The following is an 18,926-nucleotide window of genomic DNA, read 5'->3' on the forward strand; positions in this document are numbered from 1 at the left end:
TGAATTGTACTGAATGCCAGGTGATGTTCTGAGACTATTATAGTACTTGGCTAAAATGTTAAGTACCTGCATATTTGAAATATTCAGTCAGTTGTGTCATGTCCTTTTCGAAAAATATAATCAGTTGAGAAGAAGAATGACTCCAGTTTGTGAAATAAGACCAGCCTGTGCATCTGCTGTTCATGTCTCAGCAGAGAATCGCTGTGTAATATTGATAAATGTCCACCCTGAGCAGAATTCAGATGGACATACGCTTCCCAATGGGAGAATTTTTTGCCATTTCTCTTGAGAATTTATTTATTTTTATAAAATATTTATTCATCTTGTCACTTTTGGCAGCTTTACAAAAATTACATTGAAATAGTGATTTGATAGGGCAGTTGGAAAGCAGGGAAAGTCTGCAAACTTGTCAGCTCCACTGCGGGCTGTTTTTCAGCAGTAAGGGTCTTACAAGGGTAGCAGTGTGATATAGCGAAGGAACATGACCTGTAACCTGAAGGTTGTCAGTTTGATTCTCTAGGGGGGCAATGCTGTTGTTCCTTTGGGCAAGGTGTTAAACTTGAATGGCTTCAGTAAATATAACTGGAAACATGGAGCATATAAAAATGTAAACTGCTGTATGTGAGTCGCTCTGGATAGATGTGTCTGCTGAGCAACTATAATGTGATACAAAAGCCAGCCTTTTGTAGCAAAAAGCAGGCACAGTCACATTCAGGTGCAGCAGTTGTGAAATGGGACACATGTATAAGCTCTTAATCATGCTTAATTGCTGTAGAGAGTAGAGTTTGGGTGCAACTGCGTTGTTGTGAATACCAAACTACACGGGACGCCCCGAGACATCTGCTCTGGCCCTCTCCTAATTTATCACTCGTCTGGGGGTACTGTCGCGGCTCTCGCCGGGCACCGTGGACAGGGTGAGGAAGCGGGCATATTGCCACATTCACCGCCACGTTCGCAAATTAAAAGAGGGTCCCCTGGAGAGGATGTGGCGACTGTGTCCTCTTCGGACAAAAAACAAAGTTTACTCAAGACGTCACTCCTCGTCCCTTTGCTGTCTGCTCTGAAACAGAAGAGCCCCCCTCAAGCACAAACAATTGCCCTCTGTCACAATTTTACTTTGTGAAATATGACCCTGAAGGGCTAGCAAGGTCACCATTTTGCACTTATTTCCTCGACTGTGCTCTGACCTGTGTTCCCTCCCTGCTCTCATCTCTGACCCCTGACCCTTTCCAAGTGTAGTTTCATTCATTCTGTCATTTCATTCGTTCTGTCAAAAGTTTTTTCCTTTGTAGGTAACAATCTTTTTCTCTTTGTAGGCAACAATTGTCCAGTACTGCACTATTTCGTTTTTGGTAAAAGCAAATATACTTTGGAATACAACATAGCCACATATATCCAGACCATCCACAAGTTCACGGGTATTTTGGACAGGTACTAAATATGTAAAGACAGGTAATGTTGAGTGGACAGATACATGCAAGTGTGTGTGTGTGTGTGTGCATGCACATATTTGTGCATAGTGGCTGTAAGAATTGAAGAGGCGCGGGTCCGATGTAGTTTGGAAGTCGGTACGGTTTTATTGGCATTCGAGCAGTTGCAATGAGAAAGTTTTACAATGATCGGCAAAGCGTCACAGAAAAAGTCTCTTTGGGTTCGCGGAGTAATTGAACACTGGTTGATACATTGAGGCACTTTATATACCTTCTCTAAGTTGTTTGTCCTCAGAGGCGGGAAACAGAAATGTGTATTTCAGCTACATTCTTGCATCTGGCATTCTTAACTCTGACAATTACCTCTGTTACCTGCTTTCTGCTGGTCCGCAGGGGGTCTGACCCTCAGCCCTCAACTAGAGGCCTAGCCAGGTAACAGTCTATGGCAGCCTTTGTGTGTATGTCTGTGTGTCTGTGTGAGTGTGTTGGCACCTAGGGTGTCGGCACCTCTGTGTCTGTGGGATAGTGGAGGAGACCCTGTATGGGGTCTCTGATAGCAGTATTTTTGTGTTAATGGGTTGGCACCTAGGGTGTTGGCACTTCTGTGTCTGTGGGATAGCAGGAGAGACCCTGTGTGGGGTCTCTCAAACCTTACATGGCAATGGTAGCAGATGCTTATCTTGAAGTACAGGAGCTCTACGGTAGAAGATGTCTCAGTTTGAGGTGTTGGAGTACCACAGGGGTCCACAAATGGATGCAGTAATTGTTGTTAGTCAAATTTCTGTTTGCCAGCTCTATAGGGGGTTAGTATTACCTATATCTGGCTTCATGCCAATGTTGTAAACAGCATTTTGGGTTTGGCACAGTCCCTGTTACACTGCCCCTACAGGGCAGCTCTGTAATTGCAAGGGCAGAATGCTTGGTGCATTAGCCTGAGGAATGACGGCCCCAGCGGAGGCTGTGCCACAAACAGGAAATGTGATTTATATAAAATCCCAGCAATGGACAGGGATTCTGTGCTGTCAGCATTAGTGTGATGCAGGTTTGCTTCAGGTTCCATTTCACTCTTTCTTATGGCCAGCATTATGCTTTTGCTGTTTTTGTAACTTGCAGGTATTATTACAGAAAAAATACAAAATAGGTAGCCAGTGAGGTAGCATATTATATACAAGACCTTATATACAGTGTGGTTACTGTAAATACTGAGAACTTAATCAATCGAAGCAGATTGTATAGTGTTTTAAGTGCATAAATTATGCTTAGTGATGTCACTTTGTGAAATAGCAGACACATTCCTAAAAATATAAGTATGTTTTTTTTCTCTCAGATATTCTTTTCTCTCTGCGTCAGTGAAATTAGAAATCCCGTTTTCTCAACTGAATTGCTCTCTAGGATGTTCTTTTGAAAACCACTATACCACTGACGATATCACTATTCATGTTCACAGTGTTTACAGCTAAAGTGAGGGAGCCTTACAGTGATCTCTCTTAATGGGGTCTCTCCAGTTTGTTGTATTTAGCCATCCGTCTATGCTGTAAACACCTCTCAGTTAATCCTTACATAACTGCTGCTCATCTGATGTCTGGTGGTTAATGGCTACATCTGTTCTCTCTCTCTCCCTCCCTTTCCTGCTCTCTTCATCATCTCTACCCCTTTCTTTCTCTTTCTCTGTTTCCCTCCCCCTAGTCCCTCTCTCTCTCTGCTGGAGAGAGGCTCAGTTTATGAGCTTTATGACACAGATGGCAGGTAATGACACTCTTAGGGTTTAGAAATTGCAAATCCATAAAATCTATCTCAGCAAAAACATGTAATATAATTATATCGTCTCTAAAGTGTGGTAATTAACATCAATTTCTGTCTCAACCTCCTTGCTGTTAGTGTGTGAGGGAGTGTGTGAGTGATTGTGAGTATATGTGTGACTGTGATTGTGTGTGAGTGAGTGCATGAATGTATACGTGAGTGTGTGGGTGAATGTATGGGCTTGTTGGTGTATGAGTGAAACTACAAGTGCATGTGAGAGAGAGGGGAATGTGTTCTCTCCCTTTGAAAGGCAGTATTGTTGAAAGTTCCACTACTCGCTTTGAAATGAATTGATTATTTGAAGACCACACACACTTCAGCCGAAGTTCACTGTTGCCCTATTCTCTTTTGTGCAATATTAGAGAGGGAGAGAGAGAGAGAGAGATGGAGGGAAGGCTGCAGTAGGTTCTGTAGTTTGAGAAAGTTCTGTCGTGCCCACAGGTCCATGTGTAAATGCTGAACCAGCAGCTGCAGAACTGCGATGCTCCACTTCTATTGTCTGAGTACATTCTGTAGATCCTAATTTAGCCATAAATCATCCGGCAGCCCTGGCTCTCCCCCTGGAGTTCTGCCACTCCAGAACACAATTAAGCTTATTCCTCTGCTCACTGACATCCTGTGTGCTTGTGTGTGTGTGTGTGTGTGAGAGAGGGAGAGAGAAAGGGGGAGAAAGGCAGTGTATATATGTGCCTTTTTGTGTGTATGCGTGTTTGTGTGCATGTGTGTAGGAGGGGGGTTTTATCTACAGTACAGCTCTTGTGTTGGTTTGGACAGAAACTAGCTGTTTGTGGAATAAATTGCAATGTGTGTAATGTGTGTATTTATTTCAAAAAGCATACTCTGTGTTTGAGAGAAAAATGTTGGTCCTCCTAATGTGTTTGGCAAAGCTTGATCAAACAGAGAGAGAGTGGGGAAGGAAAAAAAAAGAAAACAATGCATTTCTTTGTCAGACTTGGCTGTTTGGCTTTGTGGAAAGACCAGCATGTGGGAATATAAGTGAATACACAAAGGACTGCAGTGCATGAAATCACTCCGCAGATGAAAAGCAGAGAAGCCCTAGTGCCTTTCAGCACAAGTGCTTGTGCGTCCTCCTTACTTGTTTCTTTGTGTTTTCTGAAAATGGGCAAGGCTGTTGAGTGGGTTTTCTGTCTGCTCTGTTCCAAAGTGTGCTGCTGTGGGCCTCTCTTGTTGGAGGACTCTGAGAGCCTGTGCAGAAACCACCACCCTCTTTGTCACTTGCTCATCAGAAGGCTCCACCCTCTTTGTCACTTGCTCATCAGAAGGCTCCACCCTCTTTGTCACTTGCTCATCAGAGGGCTCCACCCTCTTTGTCACTTGCTCATCAGAAGGCTCCACCCTGTTTGTCACTTGCTCATCAGAAGGCTCCACCCTCTTTGTCACTTGCTCATCAGAAGGCTCCACCCTTTTTGTCACTTGCTCATCAGAAGGCTCTGCCCTCTTTGTCACTTGCTCATCAGAAGGCTCCACCCTCTTTGTGACTTGCTCCTCACTACATACTCCAGTTGTTTTGAACATGTCAGAATTATTTAGTTTTCACAGGAATATAATCATACTTTGCAGATGAGATCCCTAGTGTTGTTTGCTTTGCAGTTCCCAGTGTGGTTAGATATGCTATCTATCATGTGGTAAATACAAAGGAAAAAAACACATCCAAAGATGACCTGCATGAAGAAATGGTCTGTGTGGATACATTGCTGTATTAAAAGGATGTTTCCATAGATTTCTTGAAATAAATAATGTTACACAAAATACACCCTGTTCATCAGAACAGGGTCTGAACTAAAATTCACCAAGGGGCCATGTGCTCAAGCATAGGTGGGTCAGAAGAGTCAGAAATGACCATGGAGATGTCCTGTGTCCTGTGCTTCTTGGGGGTAGTGCTACTCCATGCAAACATCAAGCAGTGACCCAGCTCAAGAATGTGTATGTGACAATTACTGTCCTCATATCTGCTTCTGATTGGCAATTTGCCATTGCTTTTGGGCCCAGAACATCTCTGAACTTTTATTTTTGTTTCTGGTGATTTAATGAAGTGATTGAGCACAGTGCTCTCTTCTCTATGCAGATTCATTTAATGTAGGGTTTTGTGAAGTTCTGTTCCTCAGAAATTTTCATACAACTGAAATGAGATTTCAATGTGGTGCTTTGGTTCATTGTTGCAGGTTTTTAAGCCCTTTGCTTCGGAAGAAAAAACCTTTTTAATAAACGTGGGTTGCAGCTGATTAGAATTTGAGTTCATGCAGGGATGCTGTTGTAATGTGGAGTTTAAGCTCACTAATAAAACATTGTAGCTTACTGACTGTGGAGCATTGTTATTGCAGTTACTGTCAATTTTTTCTTGCTCCTTTATTTCTCTCATTGTGTCTCTCACCTTCTCTTTCTATCTTTACATCTCTCCATCTCTACTTCTCTCCCTCCCTCTCTTGTTCTTTCTCCCCCGTTTCTTTCCATTTCAGTTTGATTCAGTTTGATTTGATTCAATTCGCTTTGCCTCGCTTTACTTCATTGCAATTACAAAGAAACATTTGTGCTGCTAAAGCACAGTGACATTCTCAGAAAACATTATGAAGCTGATTTTTAAAAAGTGCAGTGCATGAATAGCAAATTTATGTAACTAAAAAACAAACAAATGGAGTAGTTAATTTGCATATGGAGATAAACAGTTACACCTATTAATGTGATGCTTTTAGCAAAAGCTAGGATGTTTATGGTTGCCCAGACAGTGCAGCCCTTTCATTCTCAAGGAGGATGAGTAGATGTTGAATGCCCTGCAGTGCAAGGGACCCTGGATGAATTTTAATTCATTTAATACGTTTCCTTACATCTTCATGCATGTCTGTGTCAACCACTTGTTGATTACAGTGTGAAAGCCAGGTCATTGAAAGCCAGGCCTGCTTCTGTTGACTGGTCTTGTGTTGGCTGTGCTCACAGAATTGTAACTTTTCAGATTTTTTTTTCCCCCAGTTTCTTATCGGTCACTGTGGTCAAGTAGCTGATGTAGTCAGTTTTGGACCCCTCTTTGTTGCCGTATGCTTTGGTTGAGTTTCATTGTTTGTGTTTATATGGTACTGTCCAAAAACTGTTTGCTTATAGGTGATGCTTGTGCTTGCAGCCTCAGAACCAGCTAGTTGATGGAACTCTTCTCTGGGGCCAGCTTTTGACTTTCCACAGCCTTATGATGATAAGAATGGGGAAACTGATTTTTATAAGTTTCCAGAAATAGTCTTGTCCTGTTGGCAGACTTGGCGCTTCACTGCCATGTATTGTAGTGAAATAGCTTCAGTTACTTTTCAATGACTACAGTTTATGCAACATGAGTTGGCATTCTCTGCATGATGTAACACTCCCTTAATGCTCTCCTTTTAGTTCACATAAATTTGTTTCTTTCACTTTGAAACTTTCTGTTTGCCTTTTTCAGACCTAAGTATGTTTATTGTGCAATGTTGAACTATATCCGTATCTACTTTGAAAATATGAGTATTTCCCTGATATTTGGATGTTTTTTTTTTTTAGAAAATTATTTTATTATTATTTTTTCCTGTTAACTCAAAGGACCCAGTTCTGATGTAGTCTGTTATGTTCCAGCAGGCCATGTTGTGCTTTCTCTCTGTTGCTCTACCTCTTTCACTCACACTCTCACTCCCTCTCTGCTGTAGCCTGAAAGTATAATGTCTTCCCTCCTTTCTCTCTCCTGCAGCCTGTAAGTGTAATGGCCACGCAAGTTCCTGCCAGGTCCTCACAGGGAAGTGTTACTGCACAACTAAAGGAATCAAAGGAGAGCAGTGCCAGCTGTGAGTATAGCCTTGGTTTCACTCTATGCACTGCGAGATGACAAAGATGAACCCACAACAATCTGACTGACATATCTGACTGAGCCTCTGCTTTTCACACTGCTTTTATTCACAAGGGAATGAAGGACCTCTCGTAATACGCTTGCTTAAAAATGCAGCAACATGGTAAAGGATAGTGCTGCAACCGCCTTTAATAGAAGTCCTTTCACCAGTGGTTGGAATTGTTCTCTGGTATTGAAGTGAGGAAATTTGCGTATTGAAAACTAAAGAAACGTCTCTGTATTTTCTCATATCTCCATTTCTTCATTTACTCTTGCTTTGACAGGTTGCTAGGTACCAGGCAAGGCATGGTTTGCAACGAAAGGAATGCTTGTTGGCTGTATGAGAGTGTTATGGAGGATTGCTCTGGTCTCTCTCCAATGCACCTGTCCAGCTGCAGAAATTATTGCAGTGAGATGATTGCAATGTCCAATTGGCAATTCCAAAAAAGGTTGCACACCCCATTCACACTCACAAATTTAATATGGAACAATAGGATCGGAGCCGGCAGACAACAGGTTTAGGAATGAAAGGACTCACCATGGGGCTGTTGTTGGGCTCTGCCAGCATCTTTCAGGAGACTACGAAGAGGTACTCCCTCGCTGCCTTCTGTCCTAATGAAAAGCATGACAGGACCTGCAAATGATATCCTTTGCTGGCTGCCCAGAATTTGTATACTTCCTTATTTTTGGTCGATGCTCTAAATAATGTAAAGCATGAACGTACCATCATTATATGACTGAGCCGTCCTTTTTTAGTACTTTTTTCCCCTTTATATGACTCACACACTCTAACATATTGTGTCACCACTTGTGATTGCAGCTGCTGCTTTTTCTTTTCTGCTGAACAGTGCACCTTGCAGAGTAAGTTTAATCGAGGTGGTAGAGTGGCGGAAGTGAGGCTTTCATGTACTTAATGTATCAGTAGGTGGAGGGTGGCAGCCTTTGTGTGTGCCCTCAGCAGCCTCTCTTAAACCCTCTGACTGTAATGTAAAAAATGCTCTGTAGATGCAGCACCAGTCAAAAGTTTAGCCTCACCTGATTAAGATGATTAACATTCATTCAAAGACATTTTGATCCAAAGACTTATGCTTAAACGCTTTAAACTTATTTCGTAGGCAAATATAAATAGTGAAGTTCATGCCTGTGCGTGAATTTATTTCCAAAAAAAACATATTTTGCCTCTTTTAGAAGAATCTAAACTAAAAGATAGTTTTGATTTGTTTATAATGCATTTTTGGTTACTGCATAAGTTCATTTATCTGATTTCATAGTTTTTATGGCTTTATTATTATTCTAAAATGTGGAAAATGGTAAAAATAAAGAAAGAAAAGTGTGTCCAAACCTGTGACTGGTACTGTATTTTGGTGAAAAGGGTTGTGCTCTAAGTGAAACCATTCATGTGGGATTGGAGTCTGTCAGAGCCAATGTCTCATGGATAACACTAACGTATGAGTGTTTGTGTGCAGGGGCACATGTATGCGTGTGTGTTAGTTCTGCAGAGGGAGTGAACACCGTGCAAGCTGGCAGTGTATTGTTTCAGGTCACTGTACTGTTTGAGTACTGAGTGGAACAGGGTCACATAAACACCTGTGCTCTTATCTTCGGTACCGTTTCCCAGCATATGTTTCCTCTGAAGCTTTATTGCTGAGTGTGTTCATGCCTTATTTCACCGATCACAGTGTTTCATTTCAGCCCCGGTCTTCAGTCATATAACAGGAACAGACAGGAACATTTTTCCCATGACACATACAGTAGTGTGCGTCATTTCAGATTTATGTTTTTGGTGATTTGGCATTTCCAGAGGAGAGAGGTCAAGCCATTTTTATGTAAATAGTTACGGGTGTAAATAATTTGGATTTGACGTAAGCTGTTATTTGTAAAGTTATATGAAAGAATTATCCTCATTTTCAAAAAAACAGTTCAGCACCTAATTTTATGAATTTAAGACAGGAGTGACTTTGATTAACCTCATTATTTTGCCTTATTGTGTAAAATTGTCTTCTTCACTTTAAAATGAAGGTTCTAGCCTAGAAATTGAGACTGGCATTACAGTAACTGTAGGGATTGTAAGGTTAGAGTATGATTTTTCATAGGGCTGGCACAGGTGCTTTTCACCAGCATTCTCCTGATTTATGTTGTTTTAAAGGATTAGGGTGTTTTGAGCAGAGTAATAATACCATGACAGTGGTATTTCTTACTGGCTGGCAGAAGGAATGTGTTATCGTTCAGTAGTGGTAAACATTTTATTTAACATTACTGAGCTTTTACACAGTCAAGTGACAGATCTTTGAGCACAGCTTGGCTTCAAAGTTAATTCCAACGTCCATTTCTTAATATGGCGTCTCATTTTAATGCATCAGGTATTCTGCTGAAATACTTTTCAGTCAATGAAAGAATTATTTTAAGTCAGATGGAAATCGCAGCATGAACTCCAAATCCATCATTTGTTTTGTTGATTATGAATAAATGATTTCTTCAAGATTATATTAAGCTTCCCTCTGTAACAGTCTCTAACAGGTGTTCAGAGTAGGAGTGCTTTTAATGAATACTTCATTAACAGCACAGAGGTGTTCTGTAGACTCCATTAGCCAGGAGGAAGACTACATGGGGAAACCAGTAGATGCCTCTGTTTGTTTGAAAGTTCATATTTGTGAAATGCCGGGTCTTGAAAGGTCATGTAAATAAAAAAAAAATACTCTGGAGCGGCATTTAAATCTCCTGCCCTGTTCATCCTTTGCACCTACTCCAGAGTTGAGTTTTACTGTGGAGGAAGGAGGAGATAGAGATAGGGAGGGGTTGATTTACAAGGGTCTTGGTGAGAGAGAGAGAGAGAGAGAGAGAAAGAGAGAGAGGGAGAGGAGGGGGTATGGAGGGAATGTGGTGGGTGATGGGTAGAGCTGTGTAAGGAGAGAACACAATGGATCCTGTGGTACCGTCTATCAGGACCCGTTAACCTAAAGTAAAAAAGAGAATCCTCCTGAGAAGGAGTGATAAACAAGTAATTTTTTTACATTTTTGTCATGTAGCAGACACTTTCCTCCCAGGCAACTTGCATAGGTTAAATTTTCACGTGTTATCCATTTATACAGCTGGATATTTACTGAGGCAATTCTGGGTAAAATACCTTGCTTAACAGCAGTACCCCAGCAGGGAATCAAGCTTACAACCTTTCGGTCATGAGCCTTGCTCCTTACCACTATGCTGGACTGCTTACCCTTAATAAGACCCACATTGCATCTGTCCAGTACTATCGTAGAGCATTCCACCAGCTACATACACCAGGATCCTGTCAGTGCCCCATAGAAGTTAATATTAGTGATAGTGGTTGCAACCAGGCTTATGACACCCTCCCCCCACAATCACCAATTAAAACTTGGTGAAAAAATGTAGAAAGTTTCATTCAGCCAAGTGGTTTCAGACAAAGCAAAATGTGGCGCTTGTGTCATAAATCAGAATCGCACAAAATGGGACAAACAATCCAATGAAACACTCTCTTCAGAATTCCGCAAAACATTTTAATTAAAGGACAGAGTCTAAAGAACACATGCAGGGCCAGATTAGGCCATTATCCATTGATTGTTAACATGCACAAAAGAGCATTAAAATTCTGGGCTCACACAAAGTACAGAAATCCAAACTAACTAGCCAGCTGGTCCTGAAGCACACACCACAATCAATCAGCTTCAGGACAGCGGTACAAGAACACTTAGCATGGGAGTAGCCTGAATTATAAAGCATCTCAAACACGCTTATCTATGCCATTGGGATGCAAACACTAAAACACAAAATAAAATACAATGCTATCAGGAGTTGACCATAAAGTATACCTAGACAGAACACTTGGTCACTGTCAGAAAGGAAAGCAGGGGAAGATCCTGACCAAATACTGCCTTAATGATCACAGCCTAGTCATTGAAAAGGGCTGGTACAGGCAAGGCTGGGAAAATAGGCTCATTCTGAGGACAAGGGACGGCACTGTGACAACAGGCCGAAACCGGATCGCAATTATTGAACATTTCATAATGCAGTGCCAAGCTGTGCGTGCTGCAACACTGAGACACAAATCTCACTATGACATAAATTATGTGTGGATCAGCAGAGTATTTAACACGATTGTCTGGTTTCATCAATGCAGTTTTGGGATAATTGTGATGGCTGTCCGCTGCTGTTTTGTTGGTGGCTATTTAAAATATAGATTTGCCTGGGCTGAGAGATGCACTGTGGTTCAGATTGTGAGGAGGGTTTATTTATTTGAAATTAGATGGGGTTCCCTTCAATTCTTTTCTGCAGTGTAACTCTGTGAGCTCCGTCGCCTTACTCCGGTGCATTAATGGACCCCCCCGCTGTTATCGATTTCAGCCACATGCGTGTCTCTCCACAGGCCTACTATATGCACAATGCCTAATTTTACAAACGTTATATTTCTAGTCACTACTCATCATCCACCCTTCCAGTTCCACTACAGCTCGCCCACTATCAGTGCTGTTCTACCACCACTAACTACTTCACTATCACCCCTCTACTCCCACTCCACCACCACTCACTGCTACTCTGCTCTATCACTGCTCTGCTCCACCACTGCGTTACTGTTCTGCCACCACTGTACAAATGTCATGACTGACTTTTTATAGGTGAAGTTGAGCTGCTCTAAATGGAAAAATGGCTATTCTTGATAGGCTGTATCCACCTGTTCAGTCAGGCTCAAATTGAGCCAATCAGCTGATGCTGTCTTACTTCAGGTAAAGAAAGACCCTCATAGGCTGTGGATCCCTGTGGTCTTGAAGTGCTCCTCTCCTTTCACAGTAAACCCCTTCCCTTGTACGTGTTCCCCTTCACAAAATGGACATATACCCGTGTGTATGTGTGGGTGGGAGAGGCTGGACCTCCAGCAGAGCAAGACCACCCTTTAATTTTTCCACAGTGTACTGTAGACTGGGGATGCATTCAATACCCTAAACAGTTTTGTAAAGTGATGTCAACCACAAGTTATGCTCAAAGTTCAATGCCCCCTAACGAAGCACTCCTAGTGGGGAAGAAAGTGCATTTGTTTTTAGTCTGCTTTTCAGTTAATTGATACAGACTACTATAAATAATACATGTATTACCCAATCCCTATATAGCTACAGTTATTTTGAAATGTAATTTGTCTATATTTGTGGGCGGTATAAAAAATAGAAAACATATTCTTAGCTAACATGGTGGTGAATGTTCTCTCTTGCAGCAAAATACTATATAAAGCAGATTGTCTGTGTTTGTAAAGCATTGTTGATGCCTTCTCTTTTGCAAAGTCTCTCTTTTGGAGTCTCTTTTGCAAAGTTGTGATAATCCAGCACCAGTGATTAATCAGCCTTTTTGTCACTGGCAACCACCACCACGATGGCAGAGAAACCCAAGCCAAATACCTTTGCTGTTTTGACACGCCCGCAAAACTAAAGTGAAAGTCCTAGTGGCAAAATGCTGCAGAGTTCCAAGAGAACTGCTTGCAGAAAAGCAAAGTGTTTTCCAATATGTGCTGAATGAGAGTTATTGAATGCACCCCTGGGTTGCCAGTTTGCAGTGGAGTAGAGGTGCTCCTTCGTCCCACCAGTGTAATGAATCCAGCTGCCCGGCTGCCTGGGAGTCAACTGCCAGGCGAGAGACACTGCACTGTTTAAGCTATGAGTGAAGACAGGTACAACCTCAAACCTCCGTTGCAGCAGCAAAAGCAAATCTTTCCCTTGTTAAATTTGTCGGGGAGGATTTGTCTCAAAGCTTGATGCCGACAGATCTGTGGATGTGGGATGGAGAGGAGGCGTACGGAAACACAACAAACCTCGTTCCACATGGCTGTCTGCACCAGATTGCTTGTCAAGGCCTGAGAGCTCAGTCTATCCTACAAGTCTGACTGTTAGACTGATTGCTGGGTGAACGCGGGCCGGGGAAATGCAGCACATAGCACAGACACTCACACGTCCACTCCTTTAGCAATCAGCCAGCAGGGAGGCCATGCTTGCATAATATATGTAATTATACATACGTGTATATACTATGGATGTCAGCTGGTCATTTTTCCTATTATGTGATTGGATCTGTTCATCTATTTGTTTATTTTAAAAATATTTGAGGCAAAAGAAAAGGAAATAAGAAATATAGAAACAACAACAACAAAAATCACAAAGAATAGCCTAATCGGGAGGTGATTTCATGAACATTAACTTTTAAAATCACTTAAGAGAATATTCAAGATTTCCATATGTAGTGCTCCTGAAGTAGAGGCCGGGGTTCAAAGGTCTGAGGTCAGGCCTATGGGGTTCAGCATGCGCGGAATGGGGAAGTGCAGAGCATTTGTCCCTGTGGCAGACTGGAAGCATGACAGATCCAATTCCTGTTCTTATCTCAACGCCTGTCACACAGCGAGATGCTCTGTAATCCTGTTTTCAGTGGTGTGTGTGAGAGAGAACAGTTGAAAGAGTGAAATATAAACCTTGAGTAGAAGAAAATAAATAAATTCCTTCTTAAGTGGCTCCATGTGGAGAGCAGTCTGCAGTTTCTGCCTATGAGAAGCCAGCCACTGTCACTTGACTGTCTGCGTTCAGAGCACATTATAGGATCTGTTTGAAGACTACAGCATCTGTATACAAGGGCTGACAGACACTGCAAAGATATTATTCTCCAGATCAGAGCTCCATCTTATAAACGTGTTGACTTATGGTGAAATGTGATTGACATGTTTGAGGAAAGGCTGTACTTTTTCATCCTTTGTGACCTTCTCTGATTGGAGAATTTTAGGGGTTTGAATTGACAAGTTTATTGATGACGGCATACTGTAATGTGTTGGTGAGTTTTATTTGAAAGTGTATGACACTCTCTTTGGTTGATTCGTAATTATTTTCATTTTTCTGTCGTATTTGTTTGAATTTGGGAACCACTGGTGTTATTTATGTCAAGAGGTCTGCTAATTGTCTTTAATTGTTTTGCTTGAATGAGAATGGATGGTGTGAGAGGCCCTCAGTTTGTGTAATCTGTCAGCCAGGCCCCACACAGGGATTCAGATGGCATTTGGAGAAAATTACACTGCAAACCTGAATAAACAAATAGAGGGGGCTTGTCAGAAAAGAAGTGTGCATTCTGAGAGGTAAACGATCTCCTAACAGGGGTCAGAGAGCACTGTAGAGGTGCAAACAAATAAACACTGAATGCCGAACAGCATTACCATCATTTGTTTTAGCTTGGGCTCGGTTACAAGGCCGGCGAGCTTGTGTGGTCTGAGTGGCTGTGCTTTGAGTTGGGGGGCTCAAGGGTGGAGAGGGTGTGTCTAAAAACAAAAGCATGGTCTCCAACCTCACTTTATGACCTGGTCGACACTGGCTCTGTCTGCATGGCATCTATCAGTGGTGACCCGGCCTGTTACCTTCTGTTGCTCTGTGAATGTCTGAGGACATTCGCACTGTGGAGGTGAGAGCTGCAAGGAAGCACTCTGGTCATGCAGTTTGTAACCACAGATTAGGGCTGGGCGATATAGCCATCGCAATATATCGAATATCTGTTTTTAGCGCAATAACAGCTATCCCTGGTATGTGGCGTTAGGTTTCTTCCTGTATTTTTTTCCTTTTAGTCATACCTGATGTGGGAGCACACCTCCAAAGTTCAGTGAAATGCTTCCGGGTCAGTGGCGGTGGGTAAGCTGGAAACAGGGGAAGCACGAACACTAGCTTTAAATCTATCATTACTTTCAACCTGTTTCCCTTTATCCTCCTTGATTAACAATCTCACATTGTAGCTTTGTACACAAAGCACACAAACTACAGACAATCTGCGGTGTTTCACGAGCATAATCATTTATTCTAATTACATGATTGGTGTTGATTATTCTGTGAATTATTTGTTTTATTGTTAATCAAGGAGGATAAAGGAGAACAGGTTGAAAGTAATGATGGATTTAAAGGTAGTGTTCGGGCTTCCCCTGTTTCCAGTTCACCCGCCACCCCTGTTCTGGGGCAGAAAAATATCACTTGTATCTATATGTTGGTTAACTTACTTAGTGGCTTTGAAAAACGCATAGCATTTTTCCAGTTTTCACTCTTTATCTTTATAGCAATGTGTTTCTATCTACCACAATGGAAGCAGCATAGTGCTGTTGCTGTGATATCAACATTGAATAGATACAAGTGGCGTTTTTTCCCCCGGAAGCATTTCACATGGCCTCGGAACACTGGAGGTGTGCTCTCGCATCAGGTATGACTAAAGCGAAAACAACACGGGAAGAAACCTAACGCCACATACCAGGGATAGCTATTATTATGCTAAAAATAGCTAATCGATATATGGTGACGACTATATCGCCCAGCCCTACCACAGATTAATCGTCTCTGGGGTTCTCCTCGCTTGAGTTTTCTGCCCTCTGTTTGTGGGCTTCATGGGAATCACCATCCAGATAAAAGGCCATTCTTCCCCTCTTCACAGTACAGTTTATAATCTGCTTAATCTTGAGACAAATGGCTGCCCTTGGTGTCTGGGAGTTAAGTGTTCTGTGGGTTGCTAAAGTCCACAGGAGAATATTCCACATTTCTCCTGATGCTCTTTAATCTGTCTGTTATGTGCTGCAGATTAATTCGAGAGACCAATAATCATTAGAGACAAATGGACTGCAAAACAATGCTGCTTTCTCTGGTTAGACTAGGCCACACACAGTCTCTCAGAGGAAAGTTCCGCAGACACAAGTGATGCAGTGTGTATGTATAGGATGAACTTGTAACTTCGTGTTCAAGTGCAATAATGTGGTACTTAAATTGTTTTTGAAAATGCCTAGATGTTTTCCATTTGTTTTTGAAAGTTTAGTAATTGCTATATTCGGTATTTATACTACTGGGTATAGATTATTCACTGACAGATCAAGTTACATGCTATAAGCACTGCACCACATTTTCAAAACATTTCATATTGTTTTCATGAATTTTTAGTGATTTATATCAGATTTGTTTAAACTTTTGCCGAATGAGGTGAGTGTATATCAACAATGGATTCTGCTGCTGGACTGCATTTCATCTCTGAGTTCCGTCTTTGTACAATAATAAACACAGGGCTTTTACTGTAATAATGAAGCTGGGTTTTTAAACTGAACCAGATGATAAAACAGTAACAAAAATGAGTTTCCCACTGTATCCATAACGTGTTCCATTCCAGCATTTACTCTGCCTGTGTGCTCTTAAATATGGAGAAGGCCTTCAGTCCGCTCTGAGAGATGGTGACCTGGCGAGTTGTTTGCTTTCTCCAGGATTTGAACCTGTAATCCTCCAGCATGTTAATGGCTTTTCTCTGAAGAGACCGCTAAACCTGGATCAGTGTGCAGGGAGAAGTGGTTCACACAGGAGTGCATTTCGCCATCCTCTCTGAATCAGTCCTGGTTGATTTTTGTGCTGTTGACTTTCGCTCCCCTGGTGTCTGTCTATAGACCCTGTAGCTGAGAAATCGACACCTCTCCTGTTTTGTGCTGTCTGGCAGTTATGGATGGAATAATGTCACATTTGAAGAAACGGCGATTTCTCTGAAAAACAGGCAGATACCATAAGAGACATTTCTTGTAGGCTTAATGAATGTTCCACTTTATTGACGCCTAAAAAGGTTCTTAAATTCTGTTTCGCTCTTTTTTTTTTAATTGCAGTTGCGACTCCGAGAATCGTTACCTCGGCAACCCTCTGCGGGGAACATGTTATTGTGAGTATCCCATCACCCCACCTGGGCCGTATGCCTGCTCTCACAGGAGAGAGATGATTTCACAGGAGAGAAGCCCAAATTTTAAACACACAGCATCATTATAAACGTGCTTACATTGTCCTCCACCAAGAGGAAAGACCTGTGACCAAAATATGGAAGTGCAGAGTCATGAACCATATTAAATGGAAGAATTCACTTGCAGCATTTGGATGAGGTTTGTTAGGCCTTTAAGGCACAGATGGCAAGTGGTGGTGTGCGGAAAGTGTTTTTACAGGAACTGATCTTGGCTTCAAGTGGAGATTAGCATTGTCTGAGTATGTTGTAATAGCACAGAGAAACTGAACAGGTGCCAGACCCACAGGTATTCTAGGAGATTTCATCAAATGGAAATTAAACTGGGTCTGAGATTGTCTGGAAAAATCTGTTGAGTTTTTGTCTAGCTTGACCCTGCCTACCCGATGTGCTCAAACCCTGAATACTGCAGTGTCTGATTTTATTTTGAAGGGCATTGTTAGAGAAAGCAGAGAAGGTTGCTTCTCCGGAGTCCTAAAACTCCAGGCAGATAGACCCACTGCAGCTAATGGAGATAACGTTTGGAGGGACAGACACAGGGTGTCGAGTCACCATTCCAACTGGGGCGAAATATCCTACTCAGGACAATCCAGGACACTGAGGTGTCAGTGTCCTGGATTGTCCTCACTGGAGGGGTCTTGAGTTCTGCTCAGAGTTGAGTTTATGTGGAATATGATGGTGTCACCGTTATTGAAGTTAATGTGAGCACAGCAGGAGCTGAAAGTGAATTATTCCTGACTTTCAGATAGACACAAAAGCCCACAAATACTTGTCTGTGTGAAAGAAGAGTATGAGGAGGGCTGTATTTCCGTACAGTTAAATTAAGTGAATCAAGTAGACCTTTCCTCAGAGAAATGAGAATGGATATCCCTTTCTCATCCTCTCTCCTGTCTGATCTGTGTGCAGAGTGAGGAGGATGATTTAAAGCTTGCGAACGTGGGCTCTGTCTGTTGGACTCTCAAGGATGTTTGTGAGCAAACACGAACAGCAAGTCTAGTGGTGCATTGTGGGAGGGCACTAGATGGCACTCTCGCAGTGCAGTGTGATGTGCATGAGGAAAGTGCAGGAAATGACACTGTCCAAGGTGGCGATTTTTTTGCCCAATTCTCAGCCAGTCAGTCGAATTTTACTTAAAATAATGTTCTTAACATTGTCAGAGAGTACCTTGCACAAAGAATAGTTTGGGTTCTAACAGATATATCTCAGCATGGGGGAAACAGGGAGATTAACTTTGCCATCACAGAAGGACTTCACGGAAGCTATTTTATGAGAATCTATGCCATGCGCTGGAGCAAAGCTGGTCTGTTGATGGACAGATGTCCATTAGAGCACCTTATAATCACTTATAGTAAAGCATTACAATTATTGTTTGTTCTTGAGAGGTTAAAAAACACATTACTGGAGGAAAAGAAGAAGCTATTTATAGATACACTGCCTCATAATTAGTCATACTTTCAGTGAATACTGATTAAATGTATCTCCTGTGACCCTCATTTTGAAATACACAGATCACAACCAGTCTATTTACCTGATAAGTTCTGTCATGTAAGTTCTGACCAATCCTTTAGTTATAACTTAAAAGCTAGATTTTAAGGTCTAATGAACAGTCTCCAGGTTAACCTGCTGTAATAATTACTCATTCAGGTTTCATTTTGGAGCAAAAATTCATTTTTATCTTGTGAGATAACTATGTGCTTTGATATAGGAGCATGCTAAACAGCCATAAATACTTTTGTAAATAGATGCATGCTTCTGTATTAGTTTTCTGCCACCTCTGAATGAAGATTTTCCCAGAAGAGTAGAACAGCATGGCACGTTACTCCACCCTGTGCTGATGTGACCAGGAAAACATTGACATGACTGCTGAGTTTTAAAATTGTGTGTTTTGTAAACGGATTTCATTATGAATATGAATGAGTTTACAGGGAGCACAGGTAATTATATCAGCAGCTGAAGGAGTAAGACTCATTATCAGTGTGTAAATACTTTATAAAATAGCAAATCTGCATGCGTGTGCACACGCACGCATATGCATGGATGCATGTGTATATGTAATGTGTGCATATTTTTGCATATGT

At 41.8% G+C, this 18,926-nt stretch overlaps 1 protein-coding gene across 1 annotated transcript in view; it reads left to right on the forward strand.

Annotated features, from left to right (window-relative positions):
• The window catches only part of LOC118789878 (attractin-like protein 1), a 177,415-nt gene that overhangs the window by 58,944 nt on the left and 99,545 nt on the right, over window positions 1–18,926 (forward strand). Inside the window, exons 21-22 of the mRNA XM_036546598.1 lie at window positions 6,949–7,042; window positions 16,724–16,776. Coding sequence (XP_036402491.1) covers window positions 6,949–7,042; window positions 16,724–16,776 — 147 coding nt within the window. The remainder of the gene's footprint in view (window positions 1–6,948; window positions 7,043–16,723; window positions 16,777–18,926) is intronic.

This window comes from Megalops cyprinoides, chromosome 15 (assembly GCF_013368585.1).
Source record: "Megalops cyprinoides isolate fMegCyp1 chromosome 15, fMegCyp1.pri, whole genome shotgun sequence".
Lineage (NCBI taxonomy): Eukaryota > Metazoa > Chordata > Actinopteri > Elopiformes > Megalopidae > Megalops > Megalops cyprinoides.